General features: G+C 47.1%; 1 protein-coding gene across 1 annotated transcript in view; it reads right to left on the bottom strand.

The window, feature by feature from the left end:
• Positions 1 to 2,531: 2,531 nt before the first annotated feature.
• Positions 2,532 to 25,331, bottom strand: part of LOC147452588 (AMP deaminase-like) — a 125,429-nt gene continuing 102,629 nt past the window's right edge. Inside the window, exons 13-20 of the mRNA XM_086518223.1 lie at positions 13,089 to 13,229; positions 12,273 to 12,425; positions 12,117 to 12,170; positions 11,925 to 12,035; positions 11,663 to 11,836; positions 11,481 to 11,561; positions 11,291 to 11,389; positions 2,532 to 3,158 (exon numbers count right to left, since the gene is read on the bottom strand). Coding sequence (XP_086374349.1) covers positions 3,090 to 3,158; positions 11,291 to 11,389; positions 11,481 to 11,561; positions 11,663 to 11,836; positions 11,925 to 12,035; positions 12,117 to 12,170; positions 12,273 to 12,425; positions 13,089 to 13,229 — 882 coding nt within the window. The 3' untranslated portion in view covers positions 2,532 to 3,089. The remainder of the gene's footprint in view (positions 3,159 to 11,290; positions 11,390 to 11,480; positions 11,562 to 11,662; positions 11,837 to 11,924; positions 12,036 to 12,116; positions 12,171 to 12,272; positions 12,426 to 13,088; positions 13,230 to 25,331) is intronic.

Here is a 25,331-nt window from a genome sequence, read left to right as displayed (position 1 = left end):
GGCATGACTAGGAAGGTCTCTTTTTTTATGACCTTACAACCATGTCTTATGCATGCCAGCCAACTAGAGGAAATTCACACGACCAAGGTACAAGCTAGAGTTTATCCCTATAATCCTCCCCATAAGCTAAGGAGTGACTCATGGTTCTACAACTATCTTCTAGGGCCTTGAATAGATGGATATGCATTAGGAATAAGTCGGCTTGTTATCTACTATGCTTTCCATTATTAAATTTCCTCGTAAGAAAAGTGGATTTGATGTTTAATAGGTCCAAACATACAAAAAATCATGACCTGATAATACCTTTATGGAGGCAATTATAAATGTTTTATTGAACTTGTGGATGAGATTGTGATCTTGCATTCCTACCTTGTTTGAGACTTCGTAGATAGTGACCCGTTGATGGTGGATGCAATTCATGATGGTATTGCCTTTGCTACTAAAATTTACCTTATCAATGTAGCTCTCTTCTATGGAAAGAGATGCTCCTTGTTGAAAGATGAATCCATGTTCTTTACCTCCTCCTTCAAGTGTCTTATTTTTTGGTCCTTGAATCCTAAATCTCAAGTTCATGTCCAACTCTTTTGCTTTCTATATCTCAACACATTGATGATTATCCCCAAACTTCTGAGCTGGATGGTAAAGAAAGGTCCTACCACCAAGTCATGGATTAGGCTAGGATTTGATCCCTTCACATTTGTAGGTTGAGATGTTGTCTTCAGAAATGGCATTCCTTTTGAGAAAAAAATTGTCCAATTGGAATCAACAAGGACACAACCCAACGTGCTTTACGTAGTGTATGTGATAATTTTGAAGCATATGAACAAATATGGTTTGGGGGACTTTGGGATGGGCTCATTGGGCAAGTAATCTTGGTTTTCACAATAAGAGATTTCACTAATTATGCTTAATATCAAGTACATAAAATATAATAATGTTGCTCTTATTAGAAAAGACTACCCATTGGTTATTGAAGATTTTCAAATATGTGGTACCTTATCGAAATCTCCAATGACCCAAAGAATTGGCTCACATATTTGCCCTATGCTTCTTATCTATAGTATTAAAGGGCTCTTTGAGATGTTGCACCTTGTTTTAAGTTCCAGTGGCCTTGAGAATTAGTAGCATATTGTCGAAAGCTCCAATGCAAAGACCTTCAGAACTGGCTCAAATATTGACCCATTGCTTCCTTGTTGGATATGGAGTTAGCACAAGGCTTGACATGAAGGAATATTTGAGATTATTCTTGGATATGGAGTTAGCACTCCTCTTTTGTTCTTTACAAAGACTTGTAGACCTCAATGCCCCATATAGGTCAACCAAAACATCATGAGATCTCACATAATGAAATCTAGAACACTAGTTACTTGATTCCACTTTCAATTGAGATACATATCATCTTACCATCATATAAATAAGATAATGTTTCTAGCTTTAATTACTCAATGGATGACTCAAGGGAGTAATTGGTGGGTTTGGTGATGCAAATTCATGAGCTTGAAAGTGAGCACTATTCCTTGAATTTTGAAAGCATGTAAGAAACCCTTTCCATTCACATTTAAGTAAAAGCTTATCTACAAAAAGATTGTGCATGGATGATAGAATCCAACGACAAAGTAATAGCTTGAACAAAGTGACAAAATGTTGCAGTGTGCCAAGGGTTAAAGGCAAAGACACCTCCAGCAAGACACTATGAACCCGACATATGAAAATAAGGGGCAATGGGGCTAATTAGATTACTTTGAATTGACAATGCCTTATATTTTTCTATGCTGCTGAAAATTTAATGTGGTCATGCTGTTGAAATAGAAAAAACATATTATCAATTATAAACCACGAGGAATTTTTTGCTCTGTTTCTTGCACATACGACCTTGTTCATTCTACTGAAGATGCGTGCTTAAAATTTCTTTTTTGGGCTAATTGAAAATGCATTGCAAAGCAAGGGCTTTCTAGAACAATGTTGAGGTCAACTTGTATGCTGGTTGCATGTGGAAATGCAAGTTGTAAATTTAGGTAAGATGCTCTGTTTTTTCGAAGTGCTTACAACATAGCTAGCACTGTCTGCACCGTACTTGATTGCCTAGTACAAAATGTACAGGCTCTTCTGTCACACATTTTGTGAGGTCCATGAATCTACCTGAAATCCAAGCATTTAGCTCCATTTTCTTAGTCAATCATCTGGTGTCATTAAGCCGATTTCCACTTCATCAGACAGACTTAACAAGTGGTGTGCGATATATGCTGCCCTCATGGCGAATGTCACATCTGCCTTTTTATCTCATGCTGAATGTGTGTCCATCAGATAAAAAAAGCTATATGATGTTTGCCTTCATGTCACTCCAACAAAAACCAAACGTCAGGTTTGTTTTTTATCTCACACAATGAACATGTCAGATAGGAAGCAATGCACATCCACCAAGACATTGTATGAAGCAAGGAGTTGAGCATTGAAATTGCTTGACAGAATTACTGTTGTGGACACAATCTACAAATTTCATGCATGGGCATTGTACCTAGAAGAGCAAGACGTCACAAAAGTAATTGCATTGTTCTAAAAGACACTGCATAAGGCTGCAGCAATTTCCAACATTATCAGCTTCACCGTGTGCATTCGAAGGCTTAAACGTTTCACCCTCGAAACGTAGTGTTTCACCATGAAAGATTTCAGTCTAATGTTAGAGCACAGTGAAACATGGGACGGAGACCTGCATATGTCAATTCGAAAGGCCCTAAAACCTAAAACAATGATAACCTTCGTGCTAGTGAAACGGGATTGCCAGTTTCACAATCACTGAAATGTTTTTCTCTGTACCCAGTGAAACGAGGGCCAGCTTTTGTGTACTAGGAGTAGTATATACAGATCTGTTCAGCTACAATTTTAAGTAGGCAACAAGCAAAACTTGTTTATTTACATGGGTTGACTTAGCGAGTGGAAAAAAAATTAGGGTTTACTGCCACCAGCTTCACCTGTTGGAAACCATAGACAATTGAACTGGCTGCTTTACCTGATCAAATGTCCTTGGTAGGCAACATTTGAGGAATTCAGGGGGAAGAACCCGCTGCAACAACCTCAAAATTTGAACTCCTTTACGGCTTTATCTTATCAGCAATTGGTGCAGATCCAAGATACACGTACTGTAACTCGTCCTTCAGCACCTATATACAGTATAACAATGAAAAATACAAACACATCAAACCCACAAATGCGTCCCTCCATCTGCCACTGCATGTCTGCCCCTATATAATAGAAAATAAATAGCACGAAGGTACAAATAAATCAAAAACAAATTCACATGTCCATGCCTGTGTGCAATTTGTGTGTTTGCATGTCCGTGCGGGCACACATACATATGTACCTTGTCATTCACCGAGAGTCATGCAAATTCGTACAGAATACTTTTCTGACTAGTTTTTTTTTTTTTCCGAGAAAAAGATCCTTCTATTAGTTAATGAAAACTGCCCATAGGGCTACAACCACCTCTGCAAGAGAGGGCTACAACAAGCATGATGGGGAGACTCTCCCAATGAAAAAACAGCATATATACAATGAGGCTAAATCAAGAGATGGGAGGAGAGAAGAGCCACACAGGTGGACAGTAGTGCCATCTGAGCACCCCCTGGACTATGGTGTAGAAAGGCCCAGGGTGCCAAAGTCAAAGGAAAGCCTCGCGGCGCTCCCGCATGCGGTCGGAGCTGCCCTGTAGTCCCTCAAGCTGTCCTCTGAGAGTATGGATCAGCTCTAGCCAGAAGTCACGAACAATCTCTGCTGGTGGCACACGGCGAGCCTCAAAGATGCGGAAACAGCAGGCCCGCCAGATGAACCAAAGTGTCAGGCCACTGATGAGCTCCCAACACTCCTCTCTCTCACTACACCACTCCTATGGAGTAAGCTCTGTAGTAGCAGGCTGAAGTGTAGGACGCCCCCCCCTTCATCACTATCATCCTGCTGGTGGAAGATAGCTCAAACTGAAGTGCCAGGCCTGTGAGGGTGGACCAAGCCGCTGCCCCCCAAGTGTACTGTCGAGCCGTGGAGAGAGCAGGCATCAGCCGAAGAACTCGTAGCCACACCTGCTGGGCCGAGGGACAATCCCAAAGACAGTGACGCTAACTCTCCACCAAATGGTCACAAGCTGCACATGTGGCCGAGAGACCACTATGCACTAGCCAGCTCCCTACTGCTGTGGCTCTATGTGCGACCAGCCACTGAAACAAGGTGACTCGCCTCGGCTGTCTTTAGTCCCACAACCTCTCCCAAAAGTCTGCCAAGAACTCGACTGTGAGACCCTCCTCCTGCCAATGACGTGCTGCAGCAGGGAGGGCCTCTCTCTGTGCTGCTAGTATATGCCGTCCAAGCCAAACAGTGTACTGAAAGAAGGGGACTCCTGGGTGGTCTGCAGAAGAGAAGGGGTCCCTCCATAGCCACTCACCAGGATCCCACTGTACTCGTGCCAGTGGACAGCACTCCCAAGCCCAAAGCCTCCAATGTCCAGTCTCAAGAGCTGCTGGGTCAGGGTCTATGACGCAAGTCCTCCCACAGATGCCCACAACTCGGATCCTCTGAAAACAACACTCTGCTACCTGCGGGGCCTCTATTGTAATCGTCCCCCACCCTAAAGCTCGAAGAACAAGGCTGGGACAGTCTCTGAGGAGGCCCTGACTGAAATGAGAACCTCTAGTCGTGTGAAGGCTCCCATCCACCGGGGTGCTACTGGCTCAAGAGACGTGAGCCACTCAGCTAGAATTGACTCTCAGATGTCCTGACACATGCTCTGCACCCCTCTCATGCCCTGCAGCAGCTGGAAACCCTGTACCTCCTCTGACAAACCTGTGAACTCTAGCCAGTCACCTAGAGAGCGCGCTGGACCTGCTGCCATGGGACCCCAGGAAACATGAGGTCGACTACCAACCAAGTGGCCTCTCTGAGTGCTAACCATGGGGTTCCAGACGAGGGATTGCCATAGGCGCTCCTCCGTGCACATCGGTTGTCGCTGCTCCAGGCCACGCCGTAGGAGCTCCCAAGAACGAAGCAAACTCACAACAAAACGATCCTCCAGTCTCCTGCTCAAACCAACTCGACGCATCTCTGTAAAGATCCATCTGGTCGAAGGTTTCCAAGGGAAGGTTTCCAAGGGCCTCCTGACTGAGCATCTGAGAAGCCCATCCTGCGAAGAGTGCCCTCTAGAAAGTCCCAGTCAACTCAGTCGTAGGCCTTCTCAAAATCGAGAAGAAGAATCACAAGGTCCTCACCACGGAGCCGTGCCAGGGCAGAAGCCTCCCAGAAAGTAAAGATGTTGTCAAGGATACTGCGTTCCTTGACAAAACCTGTCTGAGTCCCATGTATAAGGCTCTCTAAAAGTAGCTGAATCCTCAAACTCAGAGCCTTGGCAAGAATTTTGTAGGCTGAGTTGAGGATGGTGATGGGACGCCACTGTCGAATCTCATCCAAGGAGCCACCCTCCTTGGGAATGAGGTAGATTAGGCCCTCACTCATACTGTCAGGCATCACTCCTGTGTGCAAAATATACTGCAAAGCACTACAAAGATCTGGGCCAAGCATGTCCCAGTACTCCAAGAAAAAGCTGGGAGTCAACCCATCCTCACCTGGACAGCCACCACGAGGGAGGACCCTCAGAGCTGTGTGCAGCTCCTCAAGCTGAAGTGGCATCTCTAGCCTCTGGCGCATCTCCTCTGTCACAAGACATGGCATCTGTGCCCAAACCAGCTCCCTGCATGCATCCTGCCGCTCTAACTGTCACAAACGGGAGCGCATAACAATATAAAATATACTCGGATAAATAGAATTTATCACTTAATAATGAAGCCAAAGGATATAGAGAGAAATAGATAGTGAGAGAGAGAGAGAGAGAGAGTGAGAAGATCGACACAGTATTGGGGACCAGAAGATGGGCTGGTCCCCCCCCCTTATAGAGAATTCTTTATTAGGGAGAATCTTTTTACAAGCACAAGAACCGGAGAAAACCCCTCCGTTCTAAATCTCTGACTCGATGGTCGTTCCTTCCTGTAAGGGAAATCCGAGAGACAAGCTCTCAATCCTTTTTCCGTCTCTACTCGGAGTGGAGACTCCGAAGACAATTTCCGAATTCCGTTTTCGGAATTCCCAAGCGTAGGCTGAAGCCTTCTCGCTTCTCCTTCGCGATGAAGTACCTACAAACACACGCGCAAACACACGACAACAATTCGTATGGCGAATCCACAATAGATACCTGTCGCTCTTGCACGGGAAAAGCGACTTCCGTGCTTCGTAGTATCGCGATCTCTTGCGTTATCTGGCGGCAGTCTTCTCTTGCTGGCGTTGGTGACCTCCTTTCAGTGAGGGCATGTGGTGCTTTTATAGCTCCTTGACCACGACACAAATAGTTGCTCGCGTAGAGATCGCGGCCGTTTTTTTTTTTCTGTTCTACCCGAAATAGGGAGAGACAATTCGCTGGCTGATCTGTTGCCTTATTTATCAGATGGCTGTCCACTTATTAAATGGGCGGCCGACGTATTTTAAAAATAGTCTGAATCTGCCCAAAAACTCAATAAAACCTTATAAGTTAAAAACAATGTTTTCACAGCACTTCCCAGGCGTCCCTGGATGCAACCACATGCACGAATGCAATGCAAACATAGATTCCTCTCGGGAAAGCGTCTGCTCTTCCCTGAAAACTCGTTAAAATACTCCGCTTTTTAAGAAAAGCTTCTCAGAACCCATCTTTATTCTTGTGCTTGCGTCTTTACGCGTATTCCTCTTTTCCAGTTCGGATTTCCTCTCGACTATGGATATCCCCTTTCCGATGCACCCGTCACCCTCCTTGTGACGCATCAGGAATTCCCATCACCTAGTCCTTTCCTACCGAACTTACGGTACAATCGCCTTCATGATGCTCTATGTCACCCATCCTATGACGCATCAGAGATGTCCGTTCCCGGATGGTCGGATACTTCTTACTGATGCTCCCTGTCACCCATCCGTTGTGACGCATCAGAAGTACCCGTTCCTGGTGGCCTTACAGATATTCCCGTTCTTAGTGCTCCTGTCATTACTTTGAATGACGCACTAGGAATACTCTGTACTCGAATGTCTCCAGTGAGAAAAACCCTCTCACTTAAAATTCCAATAATTCATTTAGAATTATTTTCTTGGTGTTCCAAGCGAGAAAACCCTCTCACTTATAAATCCAATAATTCATTCAGAATTATTTTTTTGTCAAATAAAGCCAATTTAGCAACACTGACTGAGGCTCAACTGACAGTAACTCACGGTAAAAGTCAATAGCGACTGCACGCATATCCTCGGGCTCACAAGCAACTGACCCACCGGGCCTCCTCAACTGACTGACCTTGGCATGAGAATGCCGAGGCCCCACTGTCTCAAAAAAAGCACCAGTCACTCTGTCACCCACCTGAGTCCACTGAGATGCCTGTCGGTGGAAGGCAAACTCATGACGCCTCTCCTCTGTGCTAGCAAGCTCCTGTCGAGCCTGCTCTAACTGCTCCTCCAACCATGGACTGTCTGGATGCTGCTCCTGCATCCTCTGCAGTGAAGCAATGCCCCGTCTGAGACGCTGCTCCGCCTCTCTCGCTGCAGCCCAGCGAGCCAGAGACTCCTGAAGAAAAAAGTGGCTAAGCTGAGCTAGGCCTGAGGCCACTCTGTCTGTAGGTGAATCCTGTCTGTCCATACCCTCTGTCCAAAGAGCCTCTACCCTCTCTCTGAGTGCTGAGTCCAACAAGACCCTCTCTGGGATGCGGAGCATCGTGCTCCCACTCCTCTGCCTGTCTGCCACTGTGAGGATCACTGGTGCATGGTCCGAGAAGGAAGTCCCTGCTAGGATGCCCACTGAACCCCCCAAGTCACTGAAGTGGTCACTAGTGTAGAAGCGATCTATCCGCGATAGATTCACTCCTCCCACTCTGCGGTCCGATCTAGAGAAGGCAAGACTGTCTCGGGACCTCACAAAACCTAAGTGCTGCCATGTATCCGAGACCCTCAAAGTCATACAAAACCTCTCCCAAGCTGCCAACTCGACTCCATGCACAGTAGCATGGCTACCACCAATCCTGTCAAAAGGGTCCTCCAACATCTTGAAGTCCCCTCCTATACACCAGTGATCGGCCTGCGGCAAAGACTCAACAATCTGTGACCAAAACTCTGCACGAGCACTGGCCACATTGGGCGCATAGATGTTCAGGAAGCCCACAAGGCCACCCTGAACCTGCATAGTAATCCACTGAGCCCTGCCTGGCACAATAATCCTCTGCCTACAATGGCCTGCTGCAATGAGTCCGCAATAGTCATACATACCCCTCCCTAGATGCCTCAAGGTCCAAAAGCAGCTGACCAAAAGGTATCATACCGTCCACGCAAAATCTGACCACAACGCCGAATGCGGCTCTCACACAGATGGTGCTCCTGAAGCATAAGGAGATCAATCTCTCCTCCCACAAGGCAACGCTGAAGCTCCTGACACAATCGGCCCCGCTGTCGCTAAAACTGGGGCCCACCTAGTCCCTGCACGTTCCATGAGAGATCCTCATGGGGAGCGAGAGAGAACAGATGCTGCCACAGCAGCAAGACGGGCTATCTTCGAGGCAGGCTTGGATGGGGAGTAATCCGCATCCGAGCATCCTCTAGATAGGCGTGACTGCAGTGTGCCTAGCCCAAGCCCAAGCAGAGCGAGCCGTACGTAACGCAACATCCTCTGTCTAGGAGTCCTCATGAATGTATACATAGCAAGGCAAACACTGCGTATCAGCAAAGAAGTACACCACAATGTGCCTACATCCTGCTGAGTCTGGGGGTGTCACCGCAAACTTGGCCAATGGCCACAAAGTCTCCAGCATATCTGCAACTCCAAGTTCTCCCATGTGGTGAGAGAACTCTAAGACCTGTGTATACAACCATCCCACCACTGAGTCAAGGGACCACTCTGTCTCGGTCCTACCACAAAGGGGGAAGAAGAAACCAACTGCTGAGTCCAGGGCCTCTGTCCCCCTAGCGGCGAGGAACAAAACATGGACCCTGAAACAGGCTGCCTCATGGTCTGTTGCGGAGTCGCCGAGAAAACCAGTGAACCCGTAGTCGAAGAAGTCCCAGCGGCGTCTGATATCAATGCTCGTCAACCCACGAGGGATGGCTGCAGGGGAGAATGTCTGAATCTGCAAAGGGGGCCGCAAGAAGGGCTGACCCTCTCGCGCTAGGCGACTCGTGGCAAAGGCGCTGCCAAGAGATCTCCTAGCCGCCAGAGAGGGACCAGCGCCTGAGCCGACTGAGGAACTGGAGCAGGAGGAGGAGAGGGAGCTGGGGAGAGTGGAGGAGAAGAGGGGCGGGATGGGGCGACAGAGGTAGAGGGGCGGGGTGGAGAGGCGACGGGAGCAGAAGGCGGGGAGGATGAGGCAAAGGGAGGGAACTCTGGGGGAGGGGAGCGGCTGTCGAGGGAGAAGCGGAGATGGAGGCTGGCGTAGGGATCTCCTCCTGCTCGAGAGGACCAAAACGGTTCCCCGTGGGAACCCACTGCTGCTGAGTAGGCACCTGAGGGCCACTCTGAGTGCCAGGCTGACGCTGTGGCCCCTGGCGTCGGCAACCACGGGCTTGCTGCCACCCCTCCTCGGCTGGAGCCCCAGACTCGGAGGGTGGCTCTGCATCTGTACGCTGTGCCGCTAGCTGTGGCTGCGGGCCAGCCCTGGCAGGCTGGGGCTGAGGCTGAGGCTGTGGTGCAGGTCGCGGCCTCCTCCGTGGACAGGCCTTCGCTAGATGGCCCATCTGGCGGCAAATGAAGCACTGGTTCAGGAGGCCCGAGTACTCCACACTCTGTCAAAACCAACCCCCACTCACCCGAGGTAGAAGGATAACCTTCGGGAGCATGTGGGTATCTCTGACCAAAACTCGAACTGAGGGAATGCCAGCCGCCTTGGCAGCTACTGATGCTGCCATGCGAGGTGTCTCCAGGACAGTCCCAATGGCGGAACCGATCCTGGAAAGAAGTGGTAGGTACTCCCTCAGTAAACCCAGAAAGCAGACTGAGATGGGGATGTCTACCTCCTCTACTAGAACATCCGAAGCTGGGTCAAAACCATGTCGCCACTGTCGAAAGTGGGCACGTGAGGCTCGGATGGCCAGTGGACTCATAGCTATGACCTTGGACGCCATCTCGGAGGACTCAAACTCGATCTGATAGTAACCCCGTCCGAGAATCTGGACATCCAAAATCTTTCCCACCTCTGCGAGAAGGCGGGCCTGGAGAAGGTCTCGCAGCTCTCCTCTACTAGGTCGGGTGCCGAGAATCTTGCGGATGACCGAGGTCGCCTGCAATCGCTCTACCTCGGCGGCAAGGCTCGCTTGCTCTGTAGGCGAGAGAGCAAGTCGAATGGTGGGCTCAGCGGGGTCGGGCGAGGGGGCTTCTGGCGAGTCCCTCTGTGGCGAAGCTAGAACCTCCATCTGTGTCTACTGCTGTGGCGTAAGAAGAGGACGACGGGAGGGTGCTGCAAAAGGGCGCGCCAACACTGCTCCAAGGAGTTGAAACAGATGCCGAAAGTGCCGAATCTGCAAGGAGTAACTGGGGCGGAGGGCCCAAACGGATGGTTGAACGGGCCGAGTCGGGGGGGGGGGGGGGGGGGGGGGGGGGGGGGGGGGGGGCGGGGGAATAAAACGGGTTGGGGCTGAGGGCTGAGGGCGGGCGGACTGGCTGGAACAGGGCAGCGCGAGGGGGGGCAGCGGGGGCTGAGGGTAGGCGGGAGGGGACAGGCGAGCGGGGGGCAGCGGGCAGCACGCGAGGGAGGGGGGGGGAGGCGATGGCAATGGCGCAGCGGGAGTGTACAGCAGCAGCGAGTTGTTCTTTTCTGACTAGTTCTGAGTTTATGTATCAGATCCTGAGTAAAATTGGAGCTACTACATAAAATTTGCACATATCTACATCCAAGGTACCTTTTGAGGTTGGAAGGTGGGGAGAGAGGCCAACAAATTTGTGCCAACTACGGTAAGCTTATCACAAGAAAGGATGGTATTTAGAAAGCTTGATCATAGCAAAATTCTAAGCCAAAGTCTTCACTTCATCCTGTATCTAATAGATTTGTCAGTTTCGCACTACTTCGGCTTATTGACCATAACCTAATTTTGAATAAGTAGCACTAAGCTGCCTTGACACAAGTAGCCTCTGCATAACCATCAACATGGGCTTCTTTGATCATGCAGATTTGATGTCATTTTCCCAGTTTGCTAACACTTATTTCTGTGAAGGTCAATTTTGTTTTCAGTCTCATACCATCCAGAACTTCAAACAAAAACTCACCTCATGTCGGAATTCCACCCGCATATTGGGAACATTTGTCTTGTGAACATCGTTTCCTTCTGGGCCTTGCTTATAATAGTTGGTTCCAATCCAGTGTAGCTGCCACACACCAAAAGTTTCAAGTTTCTATGCTTGATTTGAGATCCACTCGGAACAAGCATAAAAACCTGCACTTGACTCCAGGGAATACCTTCAAAGCATGTGAGAAACCTGATTGATACACTGAGTTCCGAGCAATTTCACACAAGTCGCAAGGACTCAACTTCCAAACCTGGACATAGTCGTACCCAATTAAACAAAGAACGCTTCAGACCAATACATTCATAACTAATTGACACATTTTTCCTTAGAACATGAGAAGTCCATAATAACCTGTGCAGCTATGCTGTACTCCTCAACAAGAGGCTCTTTTGTCAAATGTATCTGAAGGGGATCATCGGTTGAAAGAGAAACATTGAGGCCTCGGGCAAAAAACATTGGAAAGGGATTCCTGTGATAATCTAAAAAGAGGGAATTGTTGCTTAACGGAGACATGCACAAGCCAATCTGTACGTCAAAAAACACAAGAACTAAGCTTAGTCAGTCACAGAAGAACCCAGTTCTAAGGTGAGCCTGCACAATAGTGATTTGCTACCTGAGCCAAATAGTATAAGTACTGCAAGGCAGGTGACTTGCGCAGATTGTTCCCATGGGCTATATTGTGAGAAAGTAAAAAGGTTGCCACCAAATGGTCTTGCTCACCAGCCTGCATTGTCATTACATAAAGTCAAGCCGGACAATTGTAGATACAACCATAATATACTGAAAGAGTAGATACTGCTCATACCTCACCAGAGTGAGGGCGGAATTTTATGATCGACATTCCTTTTGATTCCCGAAGCTGCAGTTATCAGCAAGATTCATCTTACACTTCATTCACTTATAAACTGTCATAACTGAAATAGTAACTATAGTTGTGAGCCCACCTTGAGCATTTTCATACCTTGTTGAGAGTGTAAAGATTTGCATAGATGTAGTAAGCATAGTAGGAGAAGGCAGGGTTGAAAATAATATTCCAAGCCAAAGGAGAGGGCATATGCTTTGTGGGTCGACGTTCTGGTTTGCTCTCATCATCCACCAAGTCAAAACCAACGACCTGCACATCAATACAAAACCTCACATTACATAATTGCATTCAAACCTCATCTAAAAAATTGTTTGGGTTTACTAGTTCCATAAACTTTGCATTTAAATACACCATTTGGTTTTTGAACATGGGATCATGTAAGAATAACTCGATTTCAAGAAACCTTTTGTCGAGCCAGTGAATTGTATAATTAGTGTTTTAACCCTTAAGATTTCATACCAGAGCAATGCCATGCATATATATATGTAAAATGTTATAAAACTAGAGTCATGCATGATTCAGCCTCAGGGTTTGAATCATATTTTTGTACTCGTCTGTATGGTGGTCTGTTTTTTACCCTTTTTTCCCACAATCGTACCAAAAGTCGAAACTCATCCCTAAGATCATTTTTAAGAGGGACATGCCAGGTGTATCTTGATACCAGTAAAACCTTAAACCATCCTAGAAGCCACTTTACAAAACAGAAAGATAGCAATTGCAATTTCAAGCATAAACAATTGGCAAGGATTCATTGGACTTAATAATAAACACTGCACACCGCAAGAGATCTGTGAAACTATCCTTATGACCACAATATCAAAAACTATGGTATCCTCTGGCTCATGTCCATTCGATCAGTAATATAACAACAAACATATTAGTCAATTCCACTTACAAGTACATTCATGGTACCTGTTTGAGAAACACATGTAGCTGAGGGTGAGATCCTGGGTCAATCGTCACTTCAAACAACGGTATGAAAATGTTGTCTAGCATATTTTGGAACGAATGAGCTATTCCCATTTCCTTGTATATGTTGTATAAACGAGGAAGCTGCCAAGAAAAAGTAATCTCTCTCTCTCTCTCTCTCTCTCTCTCTCTCTCTCTCTCTCTCTCTCTCTCTCTCTCTCTCGGAAAAAGTCGTAGTTTTAGATTGTAGTAGTAGTAGTAGTATTTTGTTCCACTTCTAGTTCTTTTCTAGTTCTTTTGTACCCAGACATGGTATTAGATTCACTATTTTGTAACTGATTGGTCTCATAGGTCATTTTGGCCTTTTGAAGACGTTAATATAACATTTCATTTCATTTCTCTCTCTCTTTTGGAAAAAGTCAGGGCTGTATATTACTGAGTACAATATAATCCCCAGCGGATGCCAAAATAGCCTCACGTGGGGTGTACAAGCTGAATGTAAGGAGGAGAGCCACTATAGTGACAACTCGACTAGAACAATCTCATGGTGGTCGGTGTGATGAGTGGAGGAGAAACCACCGAGGAGGGGCATAATGCCACGTAATCTGGCCACCTATAAGTGTGAAGAAGAGTGGGGATCGGGCCCAACGCCGAAGGAAGGCAAATCGGCGAGCCTCGGCTGCTCGAGATGTACCTGAGGAAGAATCCCAATGCCACATCAGGGTGTGAATGATGTCCAGCCAAATGGCAGTGAGGGTATCCTGAAGGAGCTGTGGAGCCGCACTTAGAATGTGGAGACAACGAGCTCTCCAAACATTCCATAGTGTAATACTAGTGATGACTGAAAAAACTTCATCACGTGTCTGAGAATCCCCTTGCCAAGCAATCTGTGGTAGCATAGCCAAAGTCCCTCGCCAATAACCAGTCGAGGTAAGCATAAAGGCTGGATCTGTGTCTGAGCCCTCGTAGAAAAGATGCAGGCCGGGCATCGGCATCAACCATGAGACAGATCCCCAAGTAAGAAATCCATGCTGAACACCTGCTCTGCTAAGTAGACAGCAAACTGCAAGCCACACTACATGGGAAGCTGAGCATGACCAAAGACTGTGTGCAGGTGACTCAAGTAGTCGCAAGGGACAGCGAGTACATAACGGATCATGACCCATAGTAGCTAGCCAAGTCCCAACTGGAAGTCCCGCATGTGCAATCATCCGCATGAAAAAAGAAATACGACGAGCCGCATGTAAATCCCAGATGGCGGACCAAAATTGTTGCAGATAGGCATGGGAGAGGCCTGAATGTAACCAGAAACGCATACGAGTGGGCTGCTCTGGTTGCTGTCTCATCAATGCTAATTGTTCAATCCTGACAGTGTCCTCAAAGAAGGATACAGGTGCACCGGTGGGGTCAGAGTGAGGCCAATGCCACTCTCCTGGGTCCCAATAAAGTTGAGATAGGGCACGACCCTCCCACACCCAAAGCCTCCAAAGTGCAGCATCAGCGGAAGCGAAACGGGGGTCAACACAACGACGCTTCCCGCGGGAGCCAACTACTCGGATGGCCTCCCATCGAGCGCCGGGGAAGACAAGGTGTGGAGAGGTGACATCATATGTCTGAAGGAGTACGAGCGGAAGTGCAACGCGAGAGAGAGTGCGAGAAGAAGAGCACGATAATATGGTGAACTCGCTCTTCTGTAATGTGTAGAGCATAGTGAGTTCTTATTAGGTTTTAACAAAAGAATATGTGTACATACCTGGCGGCCCGCCCACTTACCTAGGCGACCACATTGGGCTTTATATCCCAACAACCTCCCACTTAAAGTCCAATGTGGTACTTTAAGTGTGAGAGAAGCTACTATACAAGCTAATATACAAGAGATATAGAGAAGTGATGTACTACCCTACACCTAACTGCTTGCGAAAATGCGCAAAGCTCTCTGAGGGCAGTCCTTTTGTAAGTAGATCAGCAAGATTTTCTGTGGTGTGAACTTTGACAAGCTGAAGTTGCTTATCCTCGAGCATTTCCCTGATGAAATGATACTTCACATCCACATGCTTTGTCTTTGAGGTCTTTGAGTGATAAACTGGATTGCGAGCCAATTGTATAGCACTTTCACTATCACAATATAACACAGGCATCTCTTCTTTGATTCCCAAATCTGTTACTAGTCGATTAAGCCAAATTGATTCTTTGCATGCCTCTGATGCTGCAACATATTCAGCCTCTGTAGTAGACTGAGTAACACAATCTTGTAATCTAGAACGCCATGATATTGCTCCACCAACCAATGTAAAGACATACCCTGACGTAGACCTTCGGTTGTCTAAGTCACCTGCATAAACTGAGTCCGTAAAACCCTTTACACTTAGCTCTTGACTCCCATAGCATATAAGCATACTCTTTGTAGCTTTCACGTATCTCAATATTCCTTTCACTGCCTCCTAATGTTTCTTGCCTGGGGTTGACATGTATCGACTTACTACTCCCATTGCAAATGCAATGTCTGGGCGAGTAGCAATCATTGCATACATCAAACTACCCACTGCAGACGCATATGGAATCTTATCCATTTCAGCCTGTTCTTCCTCAGACACTAAGTTTCACATATGGTGGCAATGGAACACTCAATGCCTTTCCCTTCTCCATATTGAAACGTTGCAAAACCTTGTCAATATACTCTGTTTGAGATAACCAAATCAACTTCTTTGATCTGTCTCTCTCAATGCGCATACCAAGTATATGACTTGCCTCACCCATGTCTTTCATGTCAAACGATTTTGCCATCTTTGACTTCAAAGCTAAAATTTCTTCCGAGTGCTTGCTAAAAATCAACATGTCATCCACATACAAAATAAGGCTCAGCCAATTGCCATCCTTAGCCTTCTTTGTATATAGACAGTGATCGAACTCACTACGTTTGTGGCCTTGAGAAAGCATAAACTTGTGGAACTTATGGTACCATGCCCTCGGTGATTGTTTTAAGCCATAAAGACTCTTTAACAACTGGCATACCAAATCTTCCTTGCCTTTCTCAACAAACCCTTCTGGCGGCTGTATGTAAATTTCCACATCTAAATCACCATGCAAGAACGCTGTCTTGACATCCATTTGGTGCAACACCAAATCTAATATGGAAACCAATGCAAGAAAGCATCTATATGTAGTCATCTTGACCACCGGAGAGAAGACTTCATCAAAGTCAATGCCTTGTTCTTGCTTAAAGCCCTTGGCAACAAGCTTTGCTTTGTACTTTGGTTGACTATCATGAGCGGTGATCTTATACCTGTAAACCCATTTACAAGGTAGAGCCTTTTTGCCCTGTGGTAATTTAACTAGCTTCCATGTCTGGTGTTTATGCAGAGCTGTCATCTCAAACTGCATGGCCAATTGCCAATTCCCGGAGTCCTTCATTTGCACTGCTTCCTTGTAACGTGAAGGCTCATTGCAATCAGTCAACATGACATAGTTCATAGATGGAACAAACCGATCAGGAGGTCGTGAAATCCGTCCCGATTTATGCAAAATAGGTGGCTGAGGCTCAGCCACAACCTGTGGTTCCACTCTATCCTGTCCTTGCTCCTCTTGAGCCCTGACATTTTGTCTTGCACGTGCAGGTCCATCTTCTTGGAAGACAACTCTTCTAATCTCCTCAACCCTCTCTGGTTTAGAATGATATTTGGCTTCATTAAAGTGAACATCATTGGTGCGGATAACCTTTATGGATTCGGGATCCCAAAGTCTGTATCCCATCTCACCAGAATTACCATAGCCTAGAAAGATGCACTTTCTACTCTTTGGCTCAAGTTTGTTCCTAAATTCCTTTGGAACATGAGTATATGCCTCACAGCCAAAGACTCTGAGATGCTTGTATAAGGGCATTTTGCTTGACCATACCCTCTCTGCCACTGAATCCTTCTGCAAAACCTTGCTAGGAGATCTATTTATAAGATGAACAGTTGTTAATACAGCTTCAGCCCAAAACCCATTTGGCAGTTGTGCATTAGACAACATACTTCTGACCTTCTCTTGTATGGTCCTATTCATCCTCTCAGCAACACCATTTTGAGGAGGATTGTAAGGAGCAGTAAGTTCACGTTTTATACCTTTTGACTCACAAAAGTCTTGAAAGGCCTTTGAAACATACTCTCCACCATTGTCAGTGCGTAAGCATTTAAGCTTCTTGCCACTCTGATTCTCCACAAGTGTCACAAACGTTTTGAAAACACTAAACGCTTCATCCTTGTGCTTGAGAAAGTAAACCCATACTTTCCTCGAGTAATCATCTATAAATGTCATAAAGTAAGAAGCTCCCCCTAGAGATAGGTTAGGCATAGGTCCACACAAATCACTATGAACAAGTGCCAACTGTGTATCTCTTCTACTGCTTCTATGCTTATGTGGTTGTTTGCTGTGTTTGCTTACCATACAGACAATGTTCACAGAATTCAAAATCATTAAATGAAAAGCCAAGCAAATAACCAGAACGAGACAAGATTTCCATTCCCTTCTTGGACATATGTCCTAACCGGCCATGCCACAAAGAAACGTTCGGCTGCTCGGTTACATTGATTACATTTTTAGAGACAATTGATACATAAATCATGTAAAGTCCTCCAGACTTTACTCCATGTGCTATTGTCATAAAACCCTTGGATATCTTCCACATGTTCTGTCCAAAAGTGGTGACGTAGCCAGCATCATCAAGTAAACCTGTGCTGATCAAGCTCTTTGTAATTGCGGGAACATGTCTCACATTCTTCAGCGTGAAAGAAGAGCCATTTTGAAACTTCAATTGAACATCTCCAACACCTAAGATCTCACACGTCTGCCCATTGCCTAGCCGAACATGATCTTTAGTGGTCACATAAGAGGTAAACCACTCCTTGTTTGGAGACACATGAAGTGATGCCCCTGAGTCTATAATCCAGTCACTCATTGCATTTCCATTAGATGTTGTAAGAAGAGCTGAGTCCATTGTATTCTTCAAGGAGTAGATGTCTCCTGACACTAGACTGTCATCCTCTGCAACAGTGTTTGTCACATTTATTTCTTGAATCTTCACTGAGGACTTGTTCTTCTCACCATGGTCTTCAGATTTCTCTTTGCCTTTTTCTGCTTTCCATTCTCTGCAATCTCTTTTCATGTGACCCTTCTTGCCACAATGGTAGCATTCTATGTCACTCTTGCCTTTAGCACTGCGGGATTTGCTACGAGACTGATTCCTCTTTCCACCTTTGTACTTTTCTTTGGTCCTTCCCCTGACAACTAAGGCTTCTCCTTTGCCTTTGTCCATTGTCTTTCTGTTGGTTGCTTCAGTAAGCAGACTGCCTTCTACACCTGCTATGGTCAAACCATTTGGAGGTGCAGAATTACTCAAAGCTGTGCGAAAAGTGTCCCAACTTTCCGGCAATGTGATCAACAGGAACATAGCTCTAACAGGTTCATCAAACTTGACACCTTGAGCTGACAACTGACTATAGATGGTGTTGAATTCATTCAGATGATTGGACATAGGGGTCCCTTCTTTCATCTTCAAGTCAACAAGCTTCTTAAGCCAGTATACCTGTGAAGCTGCACTCTGCTTCTCATAAAGATCACTCAGCTTTGTCCATGCTTCATAAGCCGACATCTCGGCTGCTACATTGAAGTAAACGCTTTCTGCCAAAGTCAGCATAATGGTAGAAAGTGCCAATTCATCCATTTCGCTCCATTCATCTTCGTCCATATCTTCTGGTTTTATCCCCTTGAGCTTTATAGGTTTTATCTGCTTCTTTTGTACCAACACGTGCCAAATCTGCTTCTTCCACAATGGGAAATTGGTTCCATCCAGCTTCTTGATATTGTAAAGAGCAGTGTCTTGTGATCCAGCCATAGCTACGCTTCACAGTAGTTTACTTTCATGGGAAAAATTTGGCAGAGTTCCCCCTGTAAACTGACCTCTGAACCAATATCAACCTGTCAAATGGACCAAGAAAGCTTCAGAATCTGCAGAAATTTCGACGAAGTTTCCTTTGTAAAATGGCTCTGGTGTACTCAAAAACAGACCAAAAACAGCTCAAAAAACCACTGTCTCTATAACACTGTAAGTTGTGGGTAAACCTGTCCTGCACATGTACTGGCTCTCACTGTCTTGTAAGCATAGACTGCGACAATGCCTCAACGGCAGTAAAGCAAAGATGCAATCCCAACTGTCTAACTCACAGTCAATACATCCTAGCTGCCTATCTAAGGGTGCTCGAGGGATCGCTCCAAGACCTGTATCACCGAAAGGATCTCAACATTCGAGAATCCCCCAGCTCAATAAAACCTCACTCGACCCTCAACAAAGGCTGTAGTAAATCTGACAGTACATAGACTTCCCACAAAGTCATACATCCATAAATTTCCCACTGTATGCTGTAACCACTGCGGCGGTTGTTTGCTGCGTGACTCACAGCCAGCAAACCCTCAACAGACATACATCATCTCTGACAATACATCCCATGTGGAAGTACCTGCAATGTCAGGATGAAATCTGGAATATCAAGCAGCAAACACAAGCTACCTGATGAACGAGTGGATGTCGCCTACAGTCTGTGTGTAGGTGCACCCGTGTCATATGTGACACGCCTCCAAGAACTGTGAGCCGTCCTTCGTTGTGTAGACAGCCACAAATTAGCACTCTCGAAGTACAGATATCCTCAGCACTTGCAGTCGTAGGCCGAAACCCCAAATTTGCAGAGTCGGATCTGCACCCGCCGAGACCACGTAGTCGAAAATGGCCTGCGCAAAACTTAGTTGAAGCCGAACGATGGCCGAGATGACCTCAGAATGAAATTCTGAGAACACCGATACCTTCGGGCTTACCCACAGGGTTTGGGGCCGTGTCTTCGCTTGTCGAATCTCACTCCAATCTGAGCAGGTGACTCTGGCTACCTGCAAATGCTGCCCCGAGCCTCGATCTGAGCTCTGATACCAGTTGAAGGAGTAGGAGCGGAAGTGCGACGCAAGAGAGAGTGCGAGAAGAAGAGCACGATGATATGGTGAACTCGCTCTACTGTAATGTGTAGAGCATAGTGAGTTCTTATTAGGTTTTAACAAAAGAATATGTGTACATACCTGGCGGCCCGCCCACTTACCTGCGCGACCACATTGGGCTTTATATCCCAACAATGTCAGTCTAGCATGAATCCCCTGAGAGTAGTCAGTATCAACTGTGAACAGCATGGTGTCTAAACGAACTAATAAGAGAGTGCTCTGAGCAAAGAGGCCTTCCCAGCCACAATGGGGAGGCATCTGAACCGTGCCTCGCATGACTGCATCCCACTCTGAAGGAACGGCGGAATCAATCTCAAGCAATCTGTCTGTCACCCCGCGACCAATGTCATAATGTTCTGCCACAAAATCTGCATCCAGCATACTTGTCTCGTGAAACAACAGCATAGAGGCAGCAGGGCCAATGTCCCAAGCAGCCCAATCAATGTGAGTCCTCTCTCCAAGCTGACGGGGTGGATTAATCGAAGAATCAAGAACTGCAGCATTCCAAATGAGAGGCTGTCGCTCAATCTCCTCACGACACGAGGGAGGTGAGCGTATGATAGCCCGTCGCATGGAAACCCAAATCTGAAGGAGCGATCGGATGAAGGGTGAGAGGGTGGTGGTGGACAAGGGGGCATCTGTAAAGAGAAAACGATACCCTGTATGCCAAGTATGACCATCTCTAGTGCCGAGTCGTGGAGTCACTATGCAAAGAGCGGCCTGAAGAAGCATCTTCCAAGGTTCTTGGCCGAGAAAAAGACCCCGAACAATAAGCTTGGTAAGAAGGGCGCGGCTCTGTAACTCTGGATCAATAATGCCAAGGCCTCCCTCTGACCTAGGACGAATAATCGTGGACCAACGAACTCGAGCACGAGTATCAGTAGTCCCATCTGTGCCACTCCATAAAAAATTCCACACTAGTCGGCGGAGCTGAGCTATCACACCAGAATGTAACATCCAATAGGAGGCCGTATACCATACTGCAGCCAGAATGACCTGGTTGGCGACCAATGCACGGGCAGCCAACGACAAATGACGTGAAGACCAATGGCATAGCTTCTTGCGAATAGACTGTAGTACGGGTGCAAACTGCTGCTGTGAGGAAACATCAAATCCAACCTGAAAGCCCAGATATCTGCATGTCTGACCCGGCTGCAGCCATGTGAAACCATCAGCGACCCCCCAAATAGATATGTCATCACTGCCAACCAGTAACCCATAGGATTTATGCCAGTTAATGCGTGCACCACTGGCAATGCAAAAAACCTCTAGGGCCTCCCGCATGGCGTCAAGAGCAGCTAGCAAATAGTGCAACATGAGCATAGTGTCATCAACAAACTCCTGATCGATAAGGTCTAGAGCTATAGGTACTGGCATGGTCAAGCCACGAAATGCACGACTCTGAGCACGAAGAAAGTCGGACATAGTCTCTCCTACAAACAGATACAGATATGCTGCTAAAGGACATCCCTGACGGATAGATCGAGAAAGCTCAAAACTACGACTGACACGGCCACCAATAGTAATAGCACTGCTGGCAGTCCTAAAGAGAGCGGAAATGCCTGAGATCCATCTCGAAGGGAAACCCATCCTGGCTAAAGATCCTTCGAGAAAGTCCCACTCAACACGATCGTATGCTTTCTCGAAATCAAGGATGAAAAAAACGAGAGGTTCAGAAGATGATCTGGCCCACTCTACTGCCTCATAAAAAGTGAAGATATTATCCAGGATGCATCGATCCATGACAAAGCCTGTCTGAGAGGTATAAATCATATCTGGTAAGAACGGCCGCAAGCGATGGCTGATCAATAACGCTAATATCTTATACACCGAAGGGAGTAGGGTAATAGGTCTCCACTGTCGGAGTTGAGTGGTGTCACCCCCCTTCGGAATAAGAGATATGAGACCTGAACAAAGATCCGGATGCATATATCCTGATGCAAAGATGTCCTGACAACCGCGAAACAGTGGTATATATAATACATCCCAATATGTCAAAAAGAAAGCTCTAGTGAGGCCATCCTCTCCTGGACAGGAGGATGGATCAAGACTCTATAGCAGCATGGAGCTTTGCAAGTGTGAAGGGTGCCAACAAGATCTCTGCCATAGTGTCTGTACAACGGTGTCGAGTGTGATGCCAGATCTGCTCACGAGCAAGTAAAACCTCAGTAGTGCATACATCAGCAGTGAACAATGTCTCAAAATAATCTGCAGACATATCAAGTATAACATCAGGATGCATATGTAGTGTCCCCTGAGCATCGCACAAAGTCCGAAGGGTGGTGCCAGGAGGGCGCTCTTTATGCGCAGCGAAGAAGTCTTTATTCATTCGATCAGCTTTAGCTATCCAATGAGATACTGAAGCATGATGAGTGAACTCAGACCTAGCCTCCTGTACACGGCGAATCTCCTCTGTGAGCTCTGTCTGTCTAGAAGGGAGATAAGCATCCTGAGGCTACTCCTCAAGCAAGCGCTGAGTGGAACCAAGAGGGATGTGAAGATAAGACTCGCGTACTCTCAACTGACGATGAATAATAGCAGTCTGATCACGGTAGTAAATACTAGACTGAGTAATGCAATGAGCATGAAACTCTCCAGGGGGTCCACAATAAGAAGCATCCGTGGACCGTAAGTCCCAAATTGCTGCTGCAATATTGGAGTGGTGAGAACATTGTCAGGGATGCGGCAGCCTCGTCTCTGTGCAGAGGATCTAGTGAAGGAGATAAACAATGAGATGGGTAAATGAATCTCAGAGGCTGGTCCCTCTCCATATAGTAGTAAGTCTGCCTAGAGCTGCTGCCCAAGGGCCAATGTAAAAACGATCAAGTCGCTCTAATAATCTCCCCTGCTGTCTCTGAAACCCCCAAGAGTAATGAAGTGTAGCAGGGTGGTGACCAAAAGAGGGTATGTGCCAGGCGTCAACACCTTGAATAGCTAGAAGAAATCGATCCCAAGCTGGCTGCTCATCGGGAGAAATGGATGATAGAACGGGAGGTGTGATGGCTCGCCAATCAGAGTCGCTCTCAACCTTGTTGAAGTCACCTCCAACAACCCAAGAGTCTACAGCAGGTAGAACAGCAGCCAAAGAGGACCAAAAAAGTAGCCCTCTCCCGAGAAGTAGTGGGTGCATAGACTAACATAAAACCAATGATAGATTCCCGAATCCGAATAGAAACATAAACTGCTCTGCCAGCGACAAGGGTGCCATGCTGCTGAACTAAGGCCAAGTAACGTGGCCCCACTGAGATGCATACACCGCAACTCTGTCAATGAAGGCCCAGAGCAGGCTCCCAAAAAGTGCGGGCACCTCCCTTTAGCAATCTCATGCTCATGTACTAGTAATATATCCACAGTGCCCACTACATGAGCGTGTAAATCTCTACGAAGTAAAAGCTTACGGGAACCTTTTACCCGAGAAGTCTGTAAACCATTAGCATTCCAAGAAACTACATGTAAATCCATAGACTGCATGAAAGAGTTTGTATAGCATCTGACTAACTGCACATCTTCTTGGAGGCAGTTGGGCCATCCAAGGGGTGAGCTTCAGGCGGTAGGAAAGCAACCAGCAAGCCCTCTCTAAGATATGGTGTCTCATTGCACCAACTGCGAACCTCAGCTTGTTTACATTGCATTATCGATGCTCCAGCTTTGACACCCCAAATGCGCATAGACATAGGAAGCACCACATCTGAGGATACATGAATGACCATAGGCAGTGAATAGCAAGCATAAACATCACTCCACTCCATAGCACCAATACATGAAGGGTAGTGAGGAGACAAAACATCAGGAGCAGAAGTAGACAACCATAAATGAAGCTGAGCCATAGTCTGTGCGTGCACAAAATGTAGAACCTGATCCACGGACCATTCTGAGCATCGTGGAATGGAAGGAAAAAGGAATGGGTAGGCTGAGAGCGACTGCCTATTAAAGAGGGAACACAACCTGTCTTGTGATGCATAAGGTAGAGCTGCACCCGCAATGGCCCTTCTTAGTCACCGCACATCTCAACCTGATGAGTGCCCCAGGAAAGAGGGCAAGAGCTGAGAAAACTGCGTGGGACGTAAGTATGAGCTGCTGAGGGAGGGGGAGGACCAGAAGGCGGAGGGGGGAGAGTAAGGGCGAGAGGAAGAGGAGGAGAAGGGAGAGGTAGTACCGGTGAATGATCCATCTGCATGGGAACAGGGACCTCGGGAAGAGGGGAAGGAGCGGGCGGGGGAACTGCGGAGGAGCTGGTAGCAGAGGTAAGTGATCCTGTGGCGAAGAAGAAGAATGGCGAGGAGATGCAGGGGGTAAGGGGGTGGTGGAAACTTGAGAGGGAGCAGGAGAGGTAACACTGGGGGCTGGCTGTGTTGTTGGTTGCTGACGAGGACGGAAGGAATGATTACGACCCACTGTCTGCCATGCTGCCTCAGTCGGAGCTGAAGTGGAGGGAGATCATGGAGGGTCGGAGCTCGAGGAGCGCCTGTAGGCTGCTGAGGTGCTTGAGTAGTAGATGGGAAAGAAGGAGGAACCGGTTGTTGACACTGACCACGTGGCTGAGCACGGCTGCCACGAGCCAGCTGTTGTTGCCGCCGATGGCGTGGCAGGGTGGGGCAATCTCGCGCCAAGTGTCCCATCTCGTGACAGCGTAAGCACTGTCCTGGGCGGCCAGTGACTACCATTCGGAGAGAGTAGTTTCGATCACGCACAGCCACAGTAACTGTATCTGGTAATGAAGTATCCCCAAACACCAAGACCTGAATGCGAGGTGGGCCAGATCAGAAGATGCAGGATCATGGAACTACCGTGCCAAAATGAGCAGCAATCGTCTGAAGGAGATGCTCATCAATAAAATGGAGAGGCATATCCGAGAACGAGAGCGTCAGAGGGAATCTGGGAATAAGGTGTGGACTGTCAAACTCCTCAGTGGAAAACTCGGGATACCACCTCGTCAAGTATATCATCCTGCGATCAGAGAGTATCGGAGAGCGAGCCAGGAGAGCTAAGGCAGTAGCGGGATCTGAAAGACGTACCATGAATATGCCCCTGCCAAGGAATGTAAGCTCCGAGATCCGTCCCTGAGTAGTGCCCAATGCAGTCTGACACCAATCACGTAAAGAAGATCGAGGTGGAGACTGTCCAATCATCCGGCCAACCAAGGCATGTTGAGCCAAGTGTTGTACTTTGGAGTCAATGCATGTCAATAGGTCGCCAGTGCAGTCCACGCGACAGGCAAGCGGTGATGGA

Source organism: Adiantum capillus-veneris, chromosome 8 (genome assembly GCF_014529385.1).
Source record: "Adiantum capillus-veneris isolate H3 chromosome 8, ASM1452938v2, whole genome shotgun sequence".
In the NCBI taxonomy this organism is placed as follows: Eukaryota; Viridiplantae; Streptophyta; class Polypodiopsida; order Polypodiales; family Pteridaceae; genus Adiantum; species Adiantum capillus-veneris.
Note: the sequence above shows the minus strand (reverse complement) of the source record. Positions and strands in the feature narration are given on the sequence as shown.